The 21134-nt window shown below is 43.5% G+C and overlaps 1 protein-coding gene across 2 annotated transcripts in view; it reads right to left on the minus strand.

Annotated features, from left to right (window-relative positions):
- Mertk (MER proto-oncogene, tyrosine kinase) overlaps positions 1-21134 on the minus strand; it is a 105088-nt gene that overhangs the window by 30662 nt on the left and 53292 nt on the right. For both annotated transcript variants that reach the window (XM_021155563.3, XM_021155562.3), the window contains exons 6-8: positions 20899-21014; positions 13343-13526; positions 8919-9070 (exon numbers count right to left, since the gene is read on the minus strand). In XM_021155563.3, coding sequence (XP_021011222.1) covers positions 8919-9070; positions 13343-13526; positions 20899-21014 — 452 coding nt within the window. The remainder of the gene's footprint in view (positions 1-8918; positions 9071-13342; positions 13527-20898; positions 21015-21134) is intronic.

Consider the following 21134-nt stretch of genomic DNA (forward strand, 5'->3'; position numbering starts at 1 on the left):
CTGGAAGAGTTGTGTGGTGCCATCTGGGTGCTGGGAATTGAACCTGGGTCCTCTGGAGGATCAGTCAGTGCTCTTAACTGCTCAGACATCTCTCCAGCCTCCATCTGTGTAGTTTTGAGGGCCTGGCTTTACTTTTACTGCTGGTGTTTTAAAGCCGTTGCCATGCATCAGGGAGCCATTCAGACCCAGGCAGCGAGGTAACCGCAACACACACTGACACATTCCTTGGGCTTTCCAGACCTGCATGGTCACTGCGCTCTCTCTTGTGTGAAATGTAGGCAGGCCTGGATTTTTTACTTTTGTTACTTTTTTCAGATCATATTATGATTACAACATTTCTGCCTTCCCTTTCCTCCCTCTAAAGTCTCCTATATATCCCTCCTTGGTTGCCTTCAAAGAGAATATTTTATACACACACACACACACACACACACACACACACACACACACACACACACGTTTTCAGGGCCAAAGTTGACAGCAATAGACATGACAAAGTGAATGGGGAAAGCAGATGAGGCTCTGCCCTACACAAAGAACTGCACGCATAATGAATGCTGAGAATGGGAGAAATACCGATTGGTAATCCAAAATGGGCCCAGCTTTTTGAATTGACACTTGTGGCGTTGTCAGTCTGAAATGAGGCTCTGGAAATCTGCCTTCATTCTCTGGATGGTGGAAGTTTGCCTTCAGACAGAAATCACAGGTCATGTGGGGCACAAGTACCATAGGCCATCTCTGGACTGGAGGTGTAGTTGGTGGTAACTTCATCTTGGGTTCGCTAGGTCTCAAATCAGTCAATTCTAGAAATGGTGCAGGACTGAGCTAGCTCAGCTTCAAGGACTGTGTAAGGTTTGGTCTGTTGCTATGTACTGTAATGCAAACTTCTGTATGGGAAGGTATGGGTCAGAGAGAATTCACACACTTACCACCAGGTTTTGTTGTGCAAATCTTGTTCCTTAATTTAAAACTATTGGTTAAATAAAAATGGCTACAACCAATTACTGGAGGGATTAGAGGTAGGTGGGTTTTGAGTTACCTGGTGGGGGGGTGGCAAAGAGGTTGAGGAGGAGGAGGAGGAAGAGGAGGAGGAAGGACAGGAGAAAGGAGAAAGGAGGAAGCTGCCAAGAGAGGAGGTGAACCCTGAGCACATGATCAGGAGAAACAGAAAGTATTTGGGGTACGTGGCTGGAGACACAGGCAAGCCATTGGTTAGAACAATAGATTAGGGGTTACCCCCAGTAATTGTCAAGCTAAATAAAATAACCACAGTCTAAGTCTCATTCATGTCTAAGCTAGAGGGGGATAAGTATTGGTTTAACTACAGGTCAGTCATTCATAACTGAGGCCTTCCAGTTTGGCCTTCTGGCCTTCCGGAGCTCCTTCCAAGTCTAAACTGGAAGTGACCTTTAGTCAAAGGAGGGAAAGGAAGAAAAGGGGGTGGGGATACTCTGTCCCCCTCCCTTCTGCCCCAAGCTCTGAGCTCACGATATTGGCCAGAGATTTTTGGTTGCTGTTAAACAAACAAATGAAAAGTTAGTCACGGTGGGGTTGCATATCCTGGGTTGATCCTTTTTAGAAAGAAAGTGTTTTATTTTGATAGTGGCTTAGTTTGTAATTGTGCATTTAATTTGGGGGTAGATGGTACTGAAAATCATCAGGTAGTGTAACTCCACGGTGCACACCCTGAGCCACACCCCGAACGAGTCTCAGAGCCCTGGAGTGACTCTGGCTTCTCACTGACAAAAAGTATACAGCATAGCTCTCAGCCTGATCACCCTTCAAAGCATCAGATTAATGCTAAATAGATGCCTGGGCCTACTTCTGGCTATACACTGTTCTTTCCTCCAAGGATTCAAAGGCCAGACGTCCATCATTTATAAGAGAAATTACCTATAAGTAAAAAGAAAACACCAACTAGAAAAAAAATGACATGCTCAGATCAATATAAATCCTAACAGAAATGAATTTTTGGGGTGTGTGGTGAGGGAGGAGAATAAATATAACAGTACGTTTATCCCTTGGGATCTGTACAGGGTTGGTGCTCAAGCAAAACTGGGTGGGTACATGCTCAGTAGTGGGCACACACTTAGCTTAAGGAATGCTCTGGGTGGGTTTCCATCCTCGGTGTGTAGACAGACACAGTATTCACATCACCTCCCCCACTCCCTCTCAAATTCATACACACACATACAATCTGCTGCGCCCATGCAGGCTGACAACCCAGGATTGGATCACCTATCATGGACCCTCCCTGGAGAAAACTAATTCTCCCTCTCTCAGCCGTGAGATTAATTGCTTGTAGCTCTTCATCTAGGTGTGTGTGTGTGTGTGGGGGGGCTTGTGAGATTTCCCCAACTCATGGTGGCCTGTGTAAATCCTTTGGTAACGTGTAATAACTGATAAGTGTTAACAGCCTCTGTATTAGTTACTTATTTTTAACAATATGGCTATATAGTATTGCTAGTGTTGTTAGACTAGGGACTAATGACTGGATTTTTTTTTTTTTTTTTTTGTCCAATGGATCAATCCCATTATCTTGTGCATGATGAACATATTTTCTAGCACCAAATATATTCCTGGCCTCAAGAAAACAAAACAAACTCAAGGCTGGTGGTATGCACATATAATCTCAGCAAGAAGAAGGCAGAGGCTAGAGGGATGGATGCTAACATTTCCAGGCCAGCCAGGGCCACCTAGCAAGGTCCTGTCTCAAAGAAAAAAAAAACAACTAGTGAGGTAGAGTCTCACTATTTAGACCTGCCTGACTGAACACTCACTATGCAGACCAGGTTGGACTTGAACTGACAGCAGTTTTCATAACCACAGTACCTCAGTGCTAGCATTCCAGTCCATCCAACCACACTGGGCTAGGAAAACAAAATGCTTACTATGAGGCGTGCTTTATTTTCTGAACAGTTTCAATCTGTGATTAATGGACTCCACAGATGTGCAAATCATAGACAAGGAAGACCCACGATGGTTACAATGGCTACTTACCTGGGGCCTATAACTGATTATAAAAATGCAGTGAGATTATTTTTCATTTCCACCTTCCATTCCCAAGAGGCGTTAACATAGACAAAGAGCTAACCTGGGTAAAGTGCATGGAACAGGGTCTAGCCTGGCAAATGAGACACTGTATATAACTGTCATTGCTGTGGCTCTCAAAGGATAACAATGTTGCCAGGGCAACTGGGAGCAGTTGGGAAACATAGGGGTGGAAGTATATATCACTAACATGGTGATCAGAAAGCTATCTGGTAGACACTTTAGAGCAGATTTAACAATTTTCTCTATACATACCCCTAAATGGTAATTCAAATGTAGTTTAAAAAGCATTCATACCTTAAAAGGTAGGCACCATGATGGATATCTGTAATCCTAGCTACTCAGAAAGCTCAAATGAGAAAGTTTAATAACATGGCAAAAACCTCATCTATTTTTTTTTTAAATCTCATGTTTAAAAAAAACAAAAAGCTCCAAAATGAACGTAGGGCTGGGGAGATGGTTCAGCAGTTAAGAGCATTTGCTGCTCTGTTAGAGGAATGGAGTTTGGTTCCCAGTGGCCATGATGGGTGCTTCATGTCAGCATCCTCTTCTGTCTTCCTTTCTCAAGTGCCCACACACAAGGCACACATTTCCACAGATGTGCACCCACATACATTCTTTTAAAAAAAACACCTCAAAACATGAATATAGTAGTGGGGTAGTTCATGCCTGTAATCCCAACACCCCGGGAGCAGAAGCAAGAACTCTGTAAATTTGAATCCAGCTTAGTCTACTCAGTGAACTCAGGTCAGCCAGGGAAACACAGGGAAACAATACTAGGAAAAAACCCAAAGGATGTAATGTAGTCTTGTTGTTTGGATGTGCTCATACCCATAATCTCGAGTCCTTTTAATTCTGAGTTTGGACACTGAAATCTACTTAAGACTGTATCACTAAGTATCTACCATACATACCCAGTCTTGGGGTTGTCAGGATGCAGAGCAGAACCATTTCCCAGCATGCAATGGTTTATCCATGAAACCTGTGCCATGGGCCAACTGCGTATTTCTGCGTATGTTTTGTGAGCTTTCATTGCTCATCAACATAAGGACTTGAAAATCTACTAACATTTTATTTCAGGAAATGAAATCTACTTCATATGGCTTTTAAATGCACTTTCCCATAATTACTTTTTAAAGTGACATTATACTCTTTTGGGGGACAAGAAAGTAACAGTACAACTTGGGAAAGAATTTCTTTTTTCCTCATGGGCGTGGCTTGGGGTTAGACAGGGCAACTGTGGTATTTTGTTTTAACTATTATCAAATGACTTTAACATCACTAAATATTGTATAAGAATTACACCCTGTAACTGATAGCTGCATCTAAGAACATGGCCTATTTCCAAAGAGCAATGACTTCAATGAGGAAAGAAGTATAACATAAAAACGTGTCACATGAAGTAGCAAAGGTCACCTGTTAAAGGTGCTCGCTCAGCTTCATAGGCACTGAGGATAAACTCATACATACCTTCCTGTCACCACTTCTACTGAGGATCCACAACGTGGAGCCAAGTGTGAGAGAGTCAAAGGCTGCTGGGAAGCCGCAGAGGGTTCTTAGGAAGTGCCTGCATTACAGACAGCCAGGCCTGTGCTCTCATCCCCAGCCTCCAGGTTTGGGTTCTGTGGCTCTGGGTGAGTCACTCAACACCTCTAAGCTTGTTTCCTTGGGTGAAAACGGAGGTGTCTGTCTTTTTCACAGTATGTAGGAGTTAAACATGTTCCCTACAAAGAACAGTGAGCAGTCTGGCAAATCAATCAATCAATCAATCAATCAATCAATCAATGGTGGCTCTTAGATTGTGTTCATCAAGATGCTGTGCTTCTGGTCTCCCTCCTCTATGGCTGAGGGCCTCCTCCAGCATCAGTCTCATGGTGACATGCAAGCCTTAGAGCATTGGAGGAAATTAAACTGTCTGGCTTCCCAATGCAGTGACCTGCTCAGAGATTACCTTCAGAGTGAGCTTCTCCACTAATCAAAGCGAACCAGCCTTGATTGATTCCTGGGTTTCAGACATGGCTTAGAACCCTGGCCTATATCAAGAAAATCTTATCTATTTCTCAGGGCGAGGGTGTGGGGGGGGAGAGGGAGGGAGGGAGGGAGAGAGAGAGAGAGAGAGAGAGAGAGAGAGAGAGAGAGAGAGAGAAGAGGAGGAGGAGGAGGAGGAGGAGGAGGAGGAGGAGAAGAAGTCAGGGATTTGGGGTCACATCAACATGCAGACATGTCTCCGTGTCTTGCTGCTCTCATGGCCACTATGAACTCAGGAGGAGGCAGAGGTCCACACCCAAGGGAATGCTAAGTGTGCTCCAACTTCCCTGTGATGTTAAAGAAGTTGGTTCCGCCGGGCGTGGTGGCACACGCCTGTAATCCCAGCACTTGGGAAGTAGAGGCAGGCGAATTTCTGAGTTTGAGGCCAGCCTGGTCTACAGAGTGAGTTCCAGGACAGCCAGGACTACACAGAGAAACCCTGTCTTGAAAAAAACCAAAAATAAATAAATTAATTAATTAAAAAAAATTAAAATTAAAAAATTTTAAAAAAAGAAGTTGGTTCCACATAGTATATGTATGTGGTGTGTGTGGTTTGGAAGTTAGTTCTGGGAATCAAATCTGGGTCCTGGTACATGGTAGGCAAGCACTCTACCCTAGCCTAGTCACATTGTTTCAAGACCACGACAACCTGTGTTGAGACTTCCATCTGATCTAAAATCGTTACCCACAGCAATCACAGCTTAAGCTAGCATCAGAACTAATGCTCCCCAAACAATGAGCTCCACAAAGTCCACACATGTGAAAATGAGCCCCTGCCTAATGTTTGGGTAATTCAGGGCCAAGGCTTATTTACTCTAGAATATTGAGCTTTGCTAGATCACACAGTAGGTCTTTAAGAAAGAGGTACATCATATAATACTTTACAATCTTATTTGCTTAATAGCCCTTGTTTTCATGGAAGGTCCACTGATATTTTATGAGAATGGTATAGGGTAGAAAACTTGAGTCTACACTTGTCAAAGGCTGTCCCATTCAGAGGAATATTCTCTCCTGCTGATTTAGATGGTGTTGCAGGTACCACACATTGGGTCCAAAGCATGAACAGGACTACAGCTTGAACAAGAACACACTGGCATTTGTGCCTCAGTTCTGGACTTTGAGCTCTGATTTGGAAGGCGAGGGACATCAAGAAAAATAAGGCAAAAAAAGGTAAACGTCCTCACTGAGGCAAAAGAAATATCCAAGCAGCACAGATGAGAAGTTCTCTGCCTAACCTCCCGCATTGCTTTCGGTGCACAGCTCACGATTCTTTTTTTTTTTTTTTTTTTAAAAGATTTATTTATTATTATATCTAAGTACACTGTAGCTGTCTTCAGATGCACCAGAAGAGGGAACCAGATCTCATTGCGGATGGTTGTGAGCCACCATGTGGTTGCTGGAATTTGAACTCTGGACCTTCGGAAGAGCAGTTGGGTGCTCTTACCCACTGAGCCATCTCACCAGCTCACAGCTCACGATTCTGAAGGGTACTGGGAACCCAGCACACAGCTGAGCATTGCTGGTGTCCTGTGTAGCAGGCCCATGGGCCAGGGTCATTCACAACATTTCTATCATTACTGGCCTTCACGACAGAAGGGTGGCTTTCACCCATGCCAGAAACAGAAGGGATGGTCAGGCATTGGTTAGCTTTTAGAGTACCCAGATGTCTGGGTACTCTAAAAGTTGGCAGTCACTGGTCGCTGCCAATAAAGAAACATGAAATTCCTACTTTTTTGACATAGTGATATAATGGTCACTAAAACAAATCACCCAGAGACCTCTTCCAAGAAAGTTCTGAAATCACCCAAAACCCTATTTATCACAGGCATCAGTCAGAAATTTCAGAAGTGTCCGATTTCCTGCCTTACATAAGAAGTGGCTAAAAGTGCAAATGAAAGTATAATGTACAAAGTATGGAAGTGTAGAGGAAAATAGAACTGCCTCAGCTATGGCCTTATGAGATGAAGAGGGTCCTAAAAATGAAGTGATACATGCCAGGTCACTGTAACCATCATTTCAGCCTGGTGGGGGTAAGATGGGGAGTCCAGGCCTTCTTCAGGACCCTCTTTGCCTCTAGGTTCAGATCAGGAGACAAAACCTTAATTTCAGCAGAGAATGTTCTCAAAGTAACGTGACCAACTCCGCCTGTTATTGTCACAAGGCACAAAGTACAGAGTGGGAGCAATGCAAATGACCTCATGACCAGATGACTTGACCTCCACAAGGAGGTAAGATACTGAAAGGTCAGAGCCTGAACTGTGCCTATATTGTTCTCACTGTGGAAGGAATAGTCCAAAGGGCAGTGAGAGTGGAGGCTGAGGCTGGGGGGTGAGTGGCAGTCCTTAGGCTCTTGGGTCACTGTCATTCATAAAGGTTTCTCTAGGGCTGTTCAAGTGCACAGCTCACTTGAAGTCCCCTTTAGGAAAGAGGCTTTCATCCAAACCAGAAGGAATAGCTCTTTAAACACACTGGTTTGCTTTAGAGCACAATGGGTCTGCTAGTATCTTCTGCCAACAGAGAAAGATTAAATCCCCATTGAAATGGACCATTACCAAGCCTTTCTGACTTACACTAAGCACTTACCACTGTGGAACTGCTATCCTGTATGAACCAGCTACTCCCCTAATTCAGCCCAAGCATAAAGATACTTAACTTTGAGACAGTGTGACAAATATCTTGGTAATGAGAGGCTTCCCATGTCAGATTGCTAAAGATATTTGGTTATCATTCACATGATGTAGAATGTGGATGTCTAAACCTGAGTATTTTTCTTCTATCACATCACCTACTCTTTTGTTTCCAATAGCCTGTTTTCTTATAGGAAGGAAAAGAAAGAGAACGAACCCTAATTGTCCTTTTGGAACAAAGCAATTTTTATAAACACTGGGTGGCATGAAGTTGGAAATGACAGCTTGGTCCAGGGCTGTAGCTATTTACTTGCTTACCCCATCCCTCTCTCTTGCCAAAAACTTCTGTGATGTCCCAGATACATGCGATAAAGAGGCTAAACATGGGATCTAACCAGAAGGGTTAGATGGAGGAGGGATATGATAACACCAGAGGCATATTTTCCATGGCCACAGTAAAGGAAGGTAAAGAAGAATCGATGGCACCAGCATTTCTGCCTTCTCTGCTCTGATTCCTGTTGCTGTGATAAACACAGTGGCCAAGATCAACTTGAGGAGAGGAAAGGGTTTATTTTGGTTTCCACTTCCAGGTCACAAGCCATCACTGAGGGAAGTTAGGGAGGAATTGAAGCAGAAACCATGGAGGATGCTGCTCAGTGATTTGTTCACTGGTTTATGTTCATGGAGTTTTCTCATACAGCCTAGGGATAGTGCTGCCCACAGTGGGCTGGGCCCTTCCACAAATAGAAGCTTGCTTAATCTCCTCTGGAGGTTGCTTACTGTGCCATTCTCTATAAGGCTAAGAATGTGCCATGAATATCTTCTTCAGAAAAGAATCTTCAGAAATTTCAACGAGGCTATAAATTGCTAGGATGTAGTTCCTGACCATAACCTACAGTCACTGGATAGTCCACAGTACTCTTCCGATAACAGCCTAAATTCCCTAAAGAAAGACATGATACCACAGATACTCATTAAGTATCTATTTGCTGATAAATTAATGGAAGGTAAATGAGGTACTTAGAAAAACCCTTGAAAGACCCCATGGAATGTTCTAGCTTCTTTAGTCATCTCTAATTTCTACTACATTGCTTATGTGCCATTTAAAGGTGCCTTGCCTTGCTCAATCATAACAAGTGTCACAAAATGAAAGTTTCTGAAGCAAAATGTAATCGGCAAGTCAAAAGGAAACGACTAAGTGTGCAGACTTACGGAAGTCCCTGCGCTCTCCCACACGTGGGATATCCGGTAGCCCACCAGTTCCCCATCCTGCCGCTTAATTGGAGGCTTCGTCCATCTGATATCCAGGATATTGTTAGACTCGTTCAGAAACACAGTGATGTTTAAAGGTGCTACAGACGGAGCTACGAAAGAAAGAGAGAAAGGTGAAGAGTCACAAAGAAAATAACATACAGTTTCATTTTCTTCTTGGTTATTGAGTGTTTGGGTTTCAAATATTTTATAAAAGACCCAGACTAATGGTAAACTCCTATTCTCTTTGCAATGAGGGACCATTGAGAGCCAGGTGGTGGCAACTTAATGAAACTCTACCTCCAAAAAAAAAAAAAAAAAAAGTAAAAAAAGGGGTGTGTGTGACCTGGGGATATAGTTCAGAGGAAAACAAAAAATTCCACAGGAAGAGGGTAGCAGGTAAAATAGCTCAGCCCGAAGAGGTAGGAGGATCTCCGTGAATTTGATGTCAGCTTGGTCTACAGAGCAAGTACCAGGACAGCCAGAACTACACAGAGAAACCCTGTCTTGAAAAACAAAACAGAACAGTGCCACCACAGGAGTTTGTGTGCATGTTTTATGTGGTTTTGGAGGGTTAAACACAGCTTTGCATATGCGGGCAGCACCCTACCAAGTAAGCTACATACCTGATCTCATGTAACTTTTTACAAGAACAGGTTTTGGGAGGCAAAATCCCCAAGATTCACTTGCTATTTTGATAAGTTATAAACGCCCGGGGTGTTTATTATTCGGGAAGGAGGAAGCTGGTGCTCACGAGTTCCTCCAGTAGATATCTAGGGCGTTGGAAGTGAACAAGGCTGGACGGAGATAAGCTCTGTGGGTCTGGAATGGGCAGGCAAGGGGAACGCTGATGCACTCAGAATGAAGCTGCATTATACAGTCCAGAGGCAGGTTACTGCTCCAGACAGTAAGGGCAGTAATGACACTAGCCCTCGAGTCTGAAGTGTTTGTATAGCCATCCCTCAGTATCTCCAGGGGATTCCAACGGGTACCAGCATTCCCAGGTGCTTGGATATCTACGCCCTCCTACGTGTTTTAAGTCATCTTTGGATTGTTTATAAACAGCACAGTGCAAATGTTATAAAAGCAGCTGTTATTTGCTGGGCAGCAGTGGCGCATGCCCTTAATCCCAGCACTTGGAAGGTGGGTTGGGGGTGGGGAGTTGTCGTCAGCCACTGAGTGAACAAAAAGTAAGACAAAGCAAAACATTAATTAATCTGTGCAAAGAAAAGGAAACTAACAAGAAAGTAGCCAATGGGGGAAGGGGCTTTAAATTAGAAATATGCTTAGCAAAATGATATTTAATAAGAGAATTGGAAAATAAATGAAGGAAATACTCAAGAAGTTAGAATAATAATAATAATAATAATAATAAAGAATACAAGTCTATTTGAGAAACCAAATCATGAAAGGAATCAAAGAAGTCCCCGAAATGTCTCATACAAACTTCAAGAAAACAAGCAAAGCAGAAAACGTCCAAAGGAAAAACAAGTGAGGACTTGGTTTTCTAGATTAAAGAGGCCACTAGATATCCACAGTGATGCCTGACACACGCCCTCCATCACAGCCTATCACAGCACCAGGACAAATGAATTAAAAAAAAAAAAAAAAAACAGACAATGCAGAAAATCTCCCACAGCAATCAAAACAATAAACAACTAGGAAATAACTAGTATTTTGAGGTGTGCAAGTTTTCTAACCTAACATTCTATATTCAGAAAAATGACTAACCAAGGATGAGACAGGGCACTGGAGCACTGGCAGTCTTCACTCTCCTGGGAAGCTACTCTAGAATGTGCTCGGCCCAGGAGGGTGGTTCAGCTCATGGCATAAGGATGCTCTCCATAACATAATAGGTAAAGTTGCTTTCTTCAAGCCCAATGACCTGAGTTTGACTCTCAAAACCCAGAAAGTGGAAGGAGAGAACTTCTGACCTCAACACACATGCTGTGGCACAGGCCACACACACACACACACTGGGGAATAGATCAAGAAAGATAAATGTAGGTCAAGGCAAGAGAGTCCCCATGATGGCTCCAAGGGAAGATATGGAAAGAGTGGTATAAAAGGATCAAAGGCCTCAGTGCCCAGGCATCCAAAGGGCTGAAGACAGTCTTAGCTCCCATCAATCAGACTGGAAACCCTTATGATTCAAGGTCATCGGCCAGACCACACAGAATGATCTCATCTCTACAGTAGTTAATAACTGACCCTATTTTGAACAATGCCGGCATCTTACCTGACAAATCTTTTTTTTTTTTTTTTTTTAAGATTTATTTATTTATTATATATAAGTACACTGTAGCTGTCTTCAGACACTCCAGAAGAGGGCGCCAGATCTCGTTACGGATGGTTGTGAGCCACCATGTGGTTGCTGGGATTTGAACTCTGGACCTTTGGAAGAGCAGTCGGGTGCTCTTACCCACTGAGCCATCTCGCCAGCCCCCTGACAAATCTTAAAAGCAATACCCAACAAGATGAAATAGTTTCTCACTGGCTCACCTGTGTGCTAAAATAAAGCTCGCTACTTATAGGAAATTCTTCAAACAAGGTAGAATTCCCATAATACTACCAGTGATAGCCAGGAAGGATTATCCATACTAGGCATCTTAGTTAGGGTTACTATTGCTGTGATGAAACACCATAACCAAAAGAAAGTCAGGAAAGAGTTTATTTGGCTTACAATTTCATATCATAGTCCATCACTGAAGGAAGTCAGGACAGGAACTCAAACAGGAAAAGGACCTGGAGTCAGGAGCTGATGTAGAGGCCATGAAGGAATGTTGCTTACTGGCTTGCTTAGCCTACTTTCCTATAGAACCCAGGACCACCAGGCCAGGGATGGCACCACCACCAACAGTCTGGACCCTCCCCATCGATCACCAATTAAGAAAATGCCCTATAGGCTTGTATGCAGCCCAATCTTATGGAGGCATGTTCTCAATTGAGGTTCTCTCCTCTCAGATGACTTTAGCTTATGTCAAATTGGCATCAAGCTAGCCAGCACACTAGGATACTAAGAAACCACCACAGATAGAATAGATGTTAGAATCATCAAACAATCGCATTAAAAAAGTTATCCTAACTGTATTCTATATGATCATATAGGCAAGAATCTCAATATGAAGGATAAAGACTAGTTAGGATTAGTAGCAGATTAGGTACTAGGTAAGATTACTTAATAAGAAGATACAACATTAGAAAGCCTCCAAAGGAAAAGTGAGGAGAGAAAAAGGGAGGCATTAGCAGAGTATCGTTATGTTATGGGACTTCAAACGGTCTGTTATGCACATAGCTGAATCCTTAAAAAAGAGGAAAGGTAAAAAGGCCCAAAACATACAAGACATGGAGATGTGTAACTCAGTGATAGAGTGTTCATATAATATGCATGAGGTCCTAGATTTAGTCTCCAGTACTGTGAGGGCAAGACAGTAGGCCAAATGTTCCCAAATGTGATACAAACTCTAAACACACAAAGGCAAGAAGTCTAATGAACTTCAAGAACAAGGAAAATTAGAAAAATAGATCAAAGTTAAATTGTTCAAAGCCAGTGCTAAGGGGAGAAATGGGACAAAGTACATCTTACATACAGAGGAACAACATCAGGTTCACCACCAAAGCAAGAGAGGAAACGGTGGAACATTGTAATACAGAAAGAGGAAAAGCAAGAACTCAACCCCAGCCCTTTAAAAAACAAAACAAAACAAAACAAAACAAACAAACAAACAAAACACGGCACAGCTCTTTCTGCTGCTGTGATAAACACCATGCCCGAGCAACGTGGCAGAGAAAAGGGTTTGTTTCGCCCTACACTTCCAGGTCACAGTCCTGTCCAGGGACACAAGGACAGGAACCTGTAGCAGAAACCACAGAGGAACCACGGCTTGCACTTTTGATCCCTGGCTGAAGCAGCAGGGTTTCTAAGAGATGGAAGCCAGCCTGGTTTGTATAGCAAGTTCCAAGTCAGCCAAAATTACGTTGGGAGACCTTGTCTCAATCAACCTAACTAGGACACCCTCTAGACAACTGTCAGGCTAGTTTTATTTAATGAAAAAATGACTTTCCCCTTGGGTTGCCAAATAATAACTTGTGCATTGTGTGTTAGTTGAAGATAATACTGGCTTTAAAAGTGGTGCCGCTGTCTTCCCATGTAAAAGAAAATGTTACATATACATAGTACAGATAAGGTTTTTTGTTTTGTCCTTTTTTTTTTTTTAATTCAAGCCTCTTAAGATTCTAAGGAACTATTTTCTTTCCTATTTTACTGGCCACTTCACTAAAATGCACCAAACAAGCAGAGTGCACAGGACATCGGGCTATTCGGGAAAGGCTTGTCTGATCACAGGTCGTTGGGAAAACTGGTCATTGTGTATCACAGGAATTACCTCCTTCTGTTGTGCTGGCCAGAATCCAAGGGCTTACTGCAGACCAGCCAATCTCATTCCGACAGGACACAGCGATGCTGTAATTAGCCAGGGCTTGCAGCTGCTGGATCTCATACAGATGTGGCGAAGCAGAGGTATTAAAAACCATGACTGAGCCATTACTCAGCTGGTCAGCTTCCTTGACCTGAATGAAGAGTAGATGTGAAGTAGTATTAGTAAGACACGGAGGTGATGGTGGGAGTCAGACTTGGGCACGCAGATGTTGGCCGCACGTAGCCCTTCCTCTGTGCTGCAGGAAGGACCTGCTTCCATTCAGGACACACACAAAATTCCCCATCAGCATTACTCAGGTTACTCATGTTGCTCAGGCAACAACTGACGCCTTCAGGAAAATGTCTATACTGTGGAGTTTCACTGCAGCAGGCAACAGACAAATAGTTACTGTGATAAATGATATTATTACTATATTAATAATTATCATTCACACATACTCGAATAGAAAGAAGCCCCTCTTCTCCCAGATCCACTTCAGTTCTTAATCCATTCTTCTGTTTCGTAGTATCTGGCCCTTTAAATAGTTTCCAGATCAAGTTTAAGAAGGTGGATTTCTTGATGTTTGCTGCTTTATGATAACACGGAAAGCAGGCACCAAATATCATTCAAGCATATTTTCAGTACTTTATCATAAGGGGTGCCATGCTTGTATTTTTACTACAATCTGTTTCACTTCACACTTCTGACACAGCACCAAGAGCTTTGCTGAGATTTAACTGTTCCTATGCAGTTTATCATGAGTTTAAAAGTTCACAACTTGGGGTTAGAAACATGGCTCAGAGTGAAGAGCTCTTTCAGAGAGCCTAGGTTGGATTCACAGCATCTCCATGCTTGTGAGCTAGCAGATGTGGGGGCTGGGACACGAATTTAGGCCTTCTGTAAGAACAGAAAGCATTCTTAATCACCGAGAAATCTCAGCAGTTCCCCTTTAAAGTTTTTTATTAGCATGTTAATTATCCATAATAATGGGTTTCATTATAACATTTTCAGACATGTATATAAGTGTACATATAAGTGTATCATTATATTCGATCCCTATTACATCCTCTTGTTCCTTCTACCCTCTTCTTCATCTGGGTTTCCCTTGTACTGTTATGGTATATATATGTACATATAATTTATTTTTATTTTATGTGTTATGAATGTCTTGCCATGCATGTATGTGCACCATACACATGCCTGGTGTTGGCGGATATCAGAAAAAGGCACCAGATCCCTTAGAACTGGAGTTTCAGGCAGTTTTGAGCCTGTGGGTGCTGGGTCCTCAACCCAGGTCATGGCAAAAGTAAACAATGCTCCTAACACCTGAGCCATTCTCCAGCACCATCATGGCCTTGTGTGTGTGTGTGTGTGTGTGTGTGTGTGTGAGCAATCATTAGGATTGTCTATCGGATAGGTGAGGGGTTATTTACAGAACCATGGGTACCCTCCCAGAGGCTATGCTACAGAAAAACAAGTCTCTTCCTTCCCCAGCAACCATCAACTGCCTAGGAATCCTCAAGGAGTGAGCTTCCATGAGCTGCTCCTTGACGACAATTGTCACCTGCCTAGCCACTCTCAGGAAGGAGTAACGCCATATGAACATCTCACTACTCCATGACAGGATGTTGATGGGCCCAGTCTTGTGCAGGTCTTGTGCGCATGACCACAGCTGCAGAATGTGAAAGAGTGACAGCTAAAACACATTTTAACTCCCAGCACTGTGCCTTGCTCCTGCTAGAACCATCTGTCATTCAGGGCTGACAGAATAAATATGCATATAGGGACTTTTTACAATGCCTTACAGGCTGTGGTCCAGCTAGTCCAACCATGGCTGTCTACCAATGCAAAGTCCAAGAGTCCAGTAGTTGCTAAGTCTATGAGGCTGGAGGTCTCATCTGGTCTTCAGTTGAAAGAATCCTAAAGAAATAGCCTCCAGTGCCAGTGAAGGGACGGATGGGCTTGCCAGTTAGCGAGAGCAGCAGTCAGAGTGAAGACTTCTGTCTTCCATGTCCTTTATACAGGCTGCCAGCAGAAGGTGTGGCCCAGATTAAAGGTGGATCTTCCAACCTCAAAAGATCTGGATTAAAAGTGGGTCTTCCCACTTCAGTTGATTTAATTAAGCTGCTTGGGTTTTACTTCATTGTAGATGTCATCACATTGACAACCAAGAGTAGCCATCACACCACCTTGGCATCTTTCATACTTCAGTTGGAAACCCTGCTTACGTTGTCTTCCAAAATAGTAAATAGGTCTTGAAAGTCTTCCTCCAGAGAATCCAGATGCTGAGGCGGTCAGAAAATTCTTATCCAGCAATACCTAGTTTTCATCAGAATTACATTCAGGCATTGTGTTAGCCCCCCTCTCCCCCAGCAGACACACTGTAGGAAGGACTGAGGTTCTGGGGTGCAGGCCATCTTGCAGGAAGATACTGTCACCTGAGAACTGCGGGGCTCCTTTTCTTCTGGGGGTTCCTTAAGTGTACACTTTAGATATTTCTCTTCAGGCTTCTAAGTTCTGTGTCTGCAATCTCATTCCCAGGCTGTTTCAGGGAGGAATACACAGCTACAAACATGGCTGACTTCAGGGATCCCCAGGTGGGGCCAGGGTCTGTTTGCTGCCATTCTCATTTGCATACCACCCCTGCCCTTAGTGTTCCACACTGACAAAGCCCACCCCTGCCCTTAGAGTGCCACAGTGACAAGGCTAGTGTGTGACTATTGTCTTTCTTCTTTTTAAAGGCCTTGTGATTGGGTTTCATTTGCCAGAACTGGGGCTGACCTGCAGGCCTGCACACATGCTAGGCAACTGTCCGGCCATTGAACTACCGACACCTCTAAGCCTCTTTGTATTTCTATTTTAAGAGTCCTACCACGTAGTCCAGGCTGTGGGCAAACTGGCATTCCCCCCATCTCAATCTTCGAGTAGCTGGGTTTATAGACACCCTGGGATTTGCAGTTACCATGCCCAGCAAAAATCTCTGTCTTATTTTGTGACATGAAGATCTCTGCTTTTGCTTTGAGTTGGCTTTGGTAGTGTGGCCTTTTTCCTTCTCACTCTCCACTCCAATAGAAACACAACCTTAGGAGCGTGCACAGTTGGCATATATTCTGGGAGAAGCTGGGATATACAGTAAAATATGGCTTCTATCTCATCTAGCAAACCTTTCTATAATATCCTTAAGATGTTTATTTTCTCATCTTTACCCCTCCCCACAAATGCCACAATTTCCTCCACACTATCCTCCAAATCTATGTACATAAGGCAAGAGGAAAGGATTCTCAGCAAAAATCTAGTTCTTGGCCAAGCCCCTCCCCCTTATGCATACATACTGTTTTGGAATGGGTTATAAGGGTAGAGGTGTTCTCTACCTCATGTATATGTAAAATTAAAAAAAAAAAAAAAAAAAGACAACAGCAGTGGGTAAAACAGAAGCAACCAAAAGCAATTTTGGGGTAAAAAAATCTTTAATCAAAAAACTAATTCCGCCGGGCGTGGTGGCGCACGCCTTTAATCCCAGCACTCGGGAGGCAGAGGCAGGCGGATTTCTGAGTTCAAGGCCAGCCTGGTCTACAAAGTGAGTTCCAGGACAGCCAGGGCTAAACAGAGAAACCCTGTCTCGAAAAACCAAAAAAAAAAAAAAAAAAAAAAAAAAACTAATTCCCCTTAATAAGGAGGTACAATCATGGGCCATGGGCATACAGTGTTGTTATGTCAGGATAGGTGTGCATGCAGTTTAGCACAGGACCATAAATAGACATTCTGGAACATTTTGGAGTCCCCTGGTAGATGCCATGAGGGTGGAGTGAAGGCTGAATTCCACCTCTGACTCAGACCTTGTGGGTGACAGGAAGGTACCAGCTGGCCTGAGGCTGAGGCCACCACTGTTTGAGAAACAGGGGCCATGTGCTTATCTTAGGGTGACTTTTTGGCAGAAACGACTTTTTGTTCTTTCATATTAAACTATGCACTGACTTCCTGGTGACCAACCACTAAAACTAAGGTGGAAGAAACCTTTGGCTCTCTGCCCCAATCCCAGTTCTGGAACCTTCTGTGAGCATGTATGGGCAGGTTCTTGGGGAAAAGTCAGATTTCTAAAATGGCCCTCCTCTGTGGACCCTGGGGAAAAGTGGGGCATAGGATGGCAAGAGGCACGTGATGGAGCTAAAAATAGAAAAGGAACATGTGTCCCAAAAAAATGGGTGAAGAAAGGAACTCTAGTTAGGATCAAAGGAAGCGAAAGGGTATGTCCGGAAAGTGTGCAGCCCGAATCCCATCCAAACCATTCATTTGCTACTGAGTTTATATTGGTGATGAACTAAAATCCATGCTCAGTCCCTCAGGGAAGGGACTGACATGCTGGACGCAACTCCTAGATCCCACGAGGGGCCATCATAGGAAACAAAGGACACTCTATTAAATGTGAAGTTCAGAAAAATGAAACCCAGTTTTTAATTTAGGTAAATATCAAGATTGGCTGTGTCATTTAATTGGCTTTTCCGTGTCATTTGCTCATCTACCAAAGGCAGAAGGGAGAAAGAGTGAAGGGGAGCCGAGCTAGCTGATGGTTTGAGTGCAGAATGACCATATCTGGCACCACATGGTCCAAGGTGGCCGAGGGGAGCTTACCCTTGTCTGCCCTGGGATGCTTTTGTATATAGTCCACAGCTATGCAAAGCCACAGCAAAGTCAGAGGGATTGGGTGAAGCTGGTGTTTGACTCTTCACCTTTCGGAGTAACCTGGCACTTCCAGCCATTCAGCTGTCCTGCCCCTCCTCACACCTACCCAGAGACTCACTCTCTCAAAGAGGTCATAGTGCGAGCCATTCTCTCTCAGAGTCTCCCTGAAGTTCTGCCATACCCTCTCTGGCTCCTCAGTTTAGCTTTTCAGAAGGCTGGCTATAACTCCAGCTATGTCCTAAGAACAAACACCAACACCATTTCCTCACTGTACCCAGCAATGGAGCTCTGAACTCCCATAGAGCAAAACTGGTAGAGTTAAAGGGAGAAAGGCTTAAAAAAATGAGTTGAGACCTAGATTCCTCACTCATAGTTACAGATAGAAGTATACTAGGACAGAAGACAAACAGGATATAAGACAGAGTGAGACAACGAACCAACCAGGCTAAACTGTTACACAGAGAACATTTCTACAACTGGTTTACCCCATCTCTAGTGCTCGGCAGTCTCTAGGATAGGACATCTGCTAGGTCATTAAACAAGCATTAATAAATGCTAAATGAAACCATGCTAAGTATTTTCTAATGGAATGTTAGAAATAAAAAAGAGACTCAGTGGGTAAGAACAGTGACTGGACACGCATGGAGACCCATGTACAAATCAGCAGCGCCCACATAAAAAGAAAGTAAACGAAAAAAAGAAAAAGGAAAGAAAGAAAGAGAGAAAGAAAGAAAGAAAGGGAGAGAGAGAGAAAGAATGAAAGGAAGGAAGGAAGGGAGGAAGGGAGGAAGGGAGGAAGGGAAGAAGGGAGAAAGGGATGAAGGGAGGAAGGGAGGAAGGGAGGAAGAAAGAAAGAAAGAAAGAAAGAAAGGAAGGAAGGAAGGAAGGAAGGAAGGAAGAAAGAAAGAAAGAAAGAAAGAAAGAAAGAAAGAAAGAAAGAAAGAAAGAAAGAAAGAAAGAAAGAAAGAAAGAAAGAAAGAAAGAAAAATGAAAAAGGCAAAATCAAACCAAGGGAGAAACCCCTTGAGATGAATGATAATACAGCAAATCAAAACTGCCCTGGAACACAGCTAATGCCATGTCTACAGGGAAATGTTTAGCACAGATGTGCAGCATAAACACTTAAGAGTACATTTTTTTCCAATGAGGCACGGTGGCGGCACACACTGCCCTTTGGAGGCAGAAGCAGGAGGAACAGGAGTTCATGGTTATTTTTGGCAACAGTGAGAGGAAGGGCACTATAGACAACAAGAAGCTGACTCTGTTTTAAAAAAAAAAAATCATTAATCAGTTGATTAGATTTCCTGGTGAGAGACGGTAGGCACAAGGACTGCACTGAAATTCACATACAAAGTCAGGCAGGAGCCAAGCAAGGCTGGGAGCCGTACGGCGAGGAGACTGTTTTAGGGATAATGTTTGTTTTTATTTTTCAGAGAAGGAACAGCTGTCAGATAAGAGTAGGAGGCACCAAGGACAGTGAACTTAATTCTAGTTGGTATGAAAAACATCTGGTTGATCAACACAAAATTCTCTGGAAGTCACTTCTCCAAACTGAGTGGGCATGACAAGTATGCTAGGTTAATTTGTTTGTCTTTTTAAATTCTAATTTCATTCATTCATTTATTATTTATTATTATCATAGGAGGGGCACTTATGTGCCATGATACACAAGTAAAGGTCAGAAGAGGATGCTCAGGACTCTGTTCTGTCCTACTCTGGGATCAAACTCAGGCTCTCAGGCTTGTGTGGCAACTTACTGGTCTGGCTAATGACTTTTGTTTGTTTGCTTATTGTTTATTTCTTGATACTGGGTTTCTGTGTTGCCCTAGGTATCTTGGAACTCCCTCTGTAGACCAGGCTGGCCTTGAACTCAGAGATTCACCTGCCTCTGCCTCTCCCCACCCCCAATGCTGGGATTAAAGGTGTGTGCCACCACCCCACATACACAGGTTAATGAATTTTTAATGAGAAAACTAGATATTCAGGAAATTAAGAGTAATTCCATTCCTATGCATAACAATGGACAAGGTAGAATACATTCATACAATTAGAAGACAGTCCAAGAGTGACTGCTAATAGCTCCCACACAGTGTCTGATCTGACTGTGGAGTTAGGACCTCTGAGCTCTGATGTTGCTTGGCATCAGATCTTCAGGGCCTGAATTCTGGTCCTGTCACTCACAGACTTGGTGAGTGTTGTTTTAAGCAAGAGGTATCTGAAGAATGCCTTGGTTGCAGTGGGCTCTTGTTAAATAACAATGTTACTGATGCTGTTTTCATGAAAGGAACACTCAAGAGTATACAGCTTATACCACAACAAGGTATCATTTAGGGTGACCCAACCATATTTTCCCCAACCCTGTTTCATAGTAACTTTAGCTAATGTTAAAAGGAACTGAGGATTGAACAAGGCCAGCAAACCCAACCTCCAACCCCCGTTTCCCCAAGAGACAGTGTTAGCTAAGGGGCTTCATCTATCAGCATACATGACCCACCTCAGGCTGGTGCAACTAACTGTCCTCCATAACACCAGCCCAGGATAAGTCATTCTGGGAGGTGTGAAGCCTCCTGAACCTTTGGCCACAAACCAGCTCTCCTTCAGGGATGTGTCTATGTAACTTATAAAGAATTATCCCTGGTTTCATGGCCTTTGTCCTTGGAAACACGTTTCTCTCTTGCTTGGGTCCTGGGCCACAATGGAGCACTGTGGCCAGAGACTCAAAACAGCCCATGATGGTAGACACGAAGGGGAGTGGAAGAGGTTACCCTGGGGAGGAGGAGGGAAAGTCAGAGAGCACCACTCAGCACCACACAGCACCTTCCCTCTCCATTTTGGAAATTTACCTGAATGCTGCAGTTCTGAAGTGGGGAGTAGCCATCAAAACCGGGGACCCAGGAGACCAGGATGCCGTGTGCTGTACTGTTGAGGATATGGACTTCAGTGGGCGGGGAGGGGATTACTATGGAAAAACAAGACACACACACACACCATCACAATTATAAACCACAGGAGGCTTCAAGTATCAACCAGTTTCAATCTGTGGGTTGTGACCTTTCTGGGGGTCAAGCAACTCTTTCAC

This window comes from Mus caroli, unplaced genomic scaffold (assembly GCF_978045245.1).
Source record: "Mus caroli unplaced genomic scaffold, Mus_caroli_1 scaffold_2, whole genome shotgun sequence".
Taxonomy (NCBI): domain Eukaryota; kingdom Metazoa; phylum Chordata; class Mammalia; order Rodentia; family Muridae; genus Mus; species Mus caroli.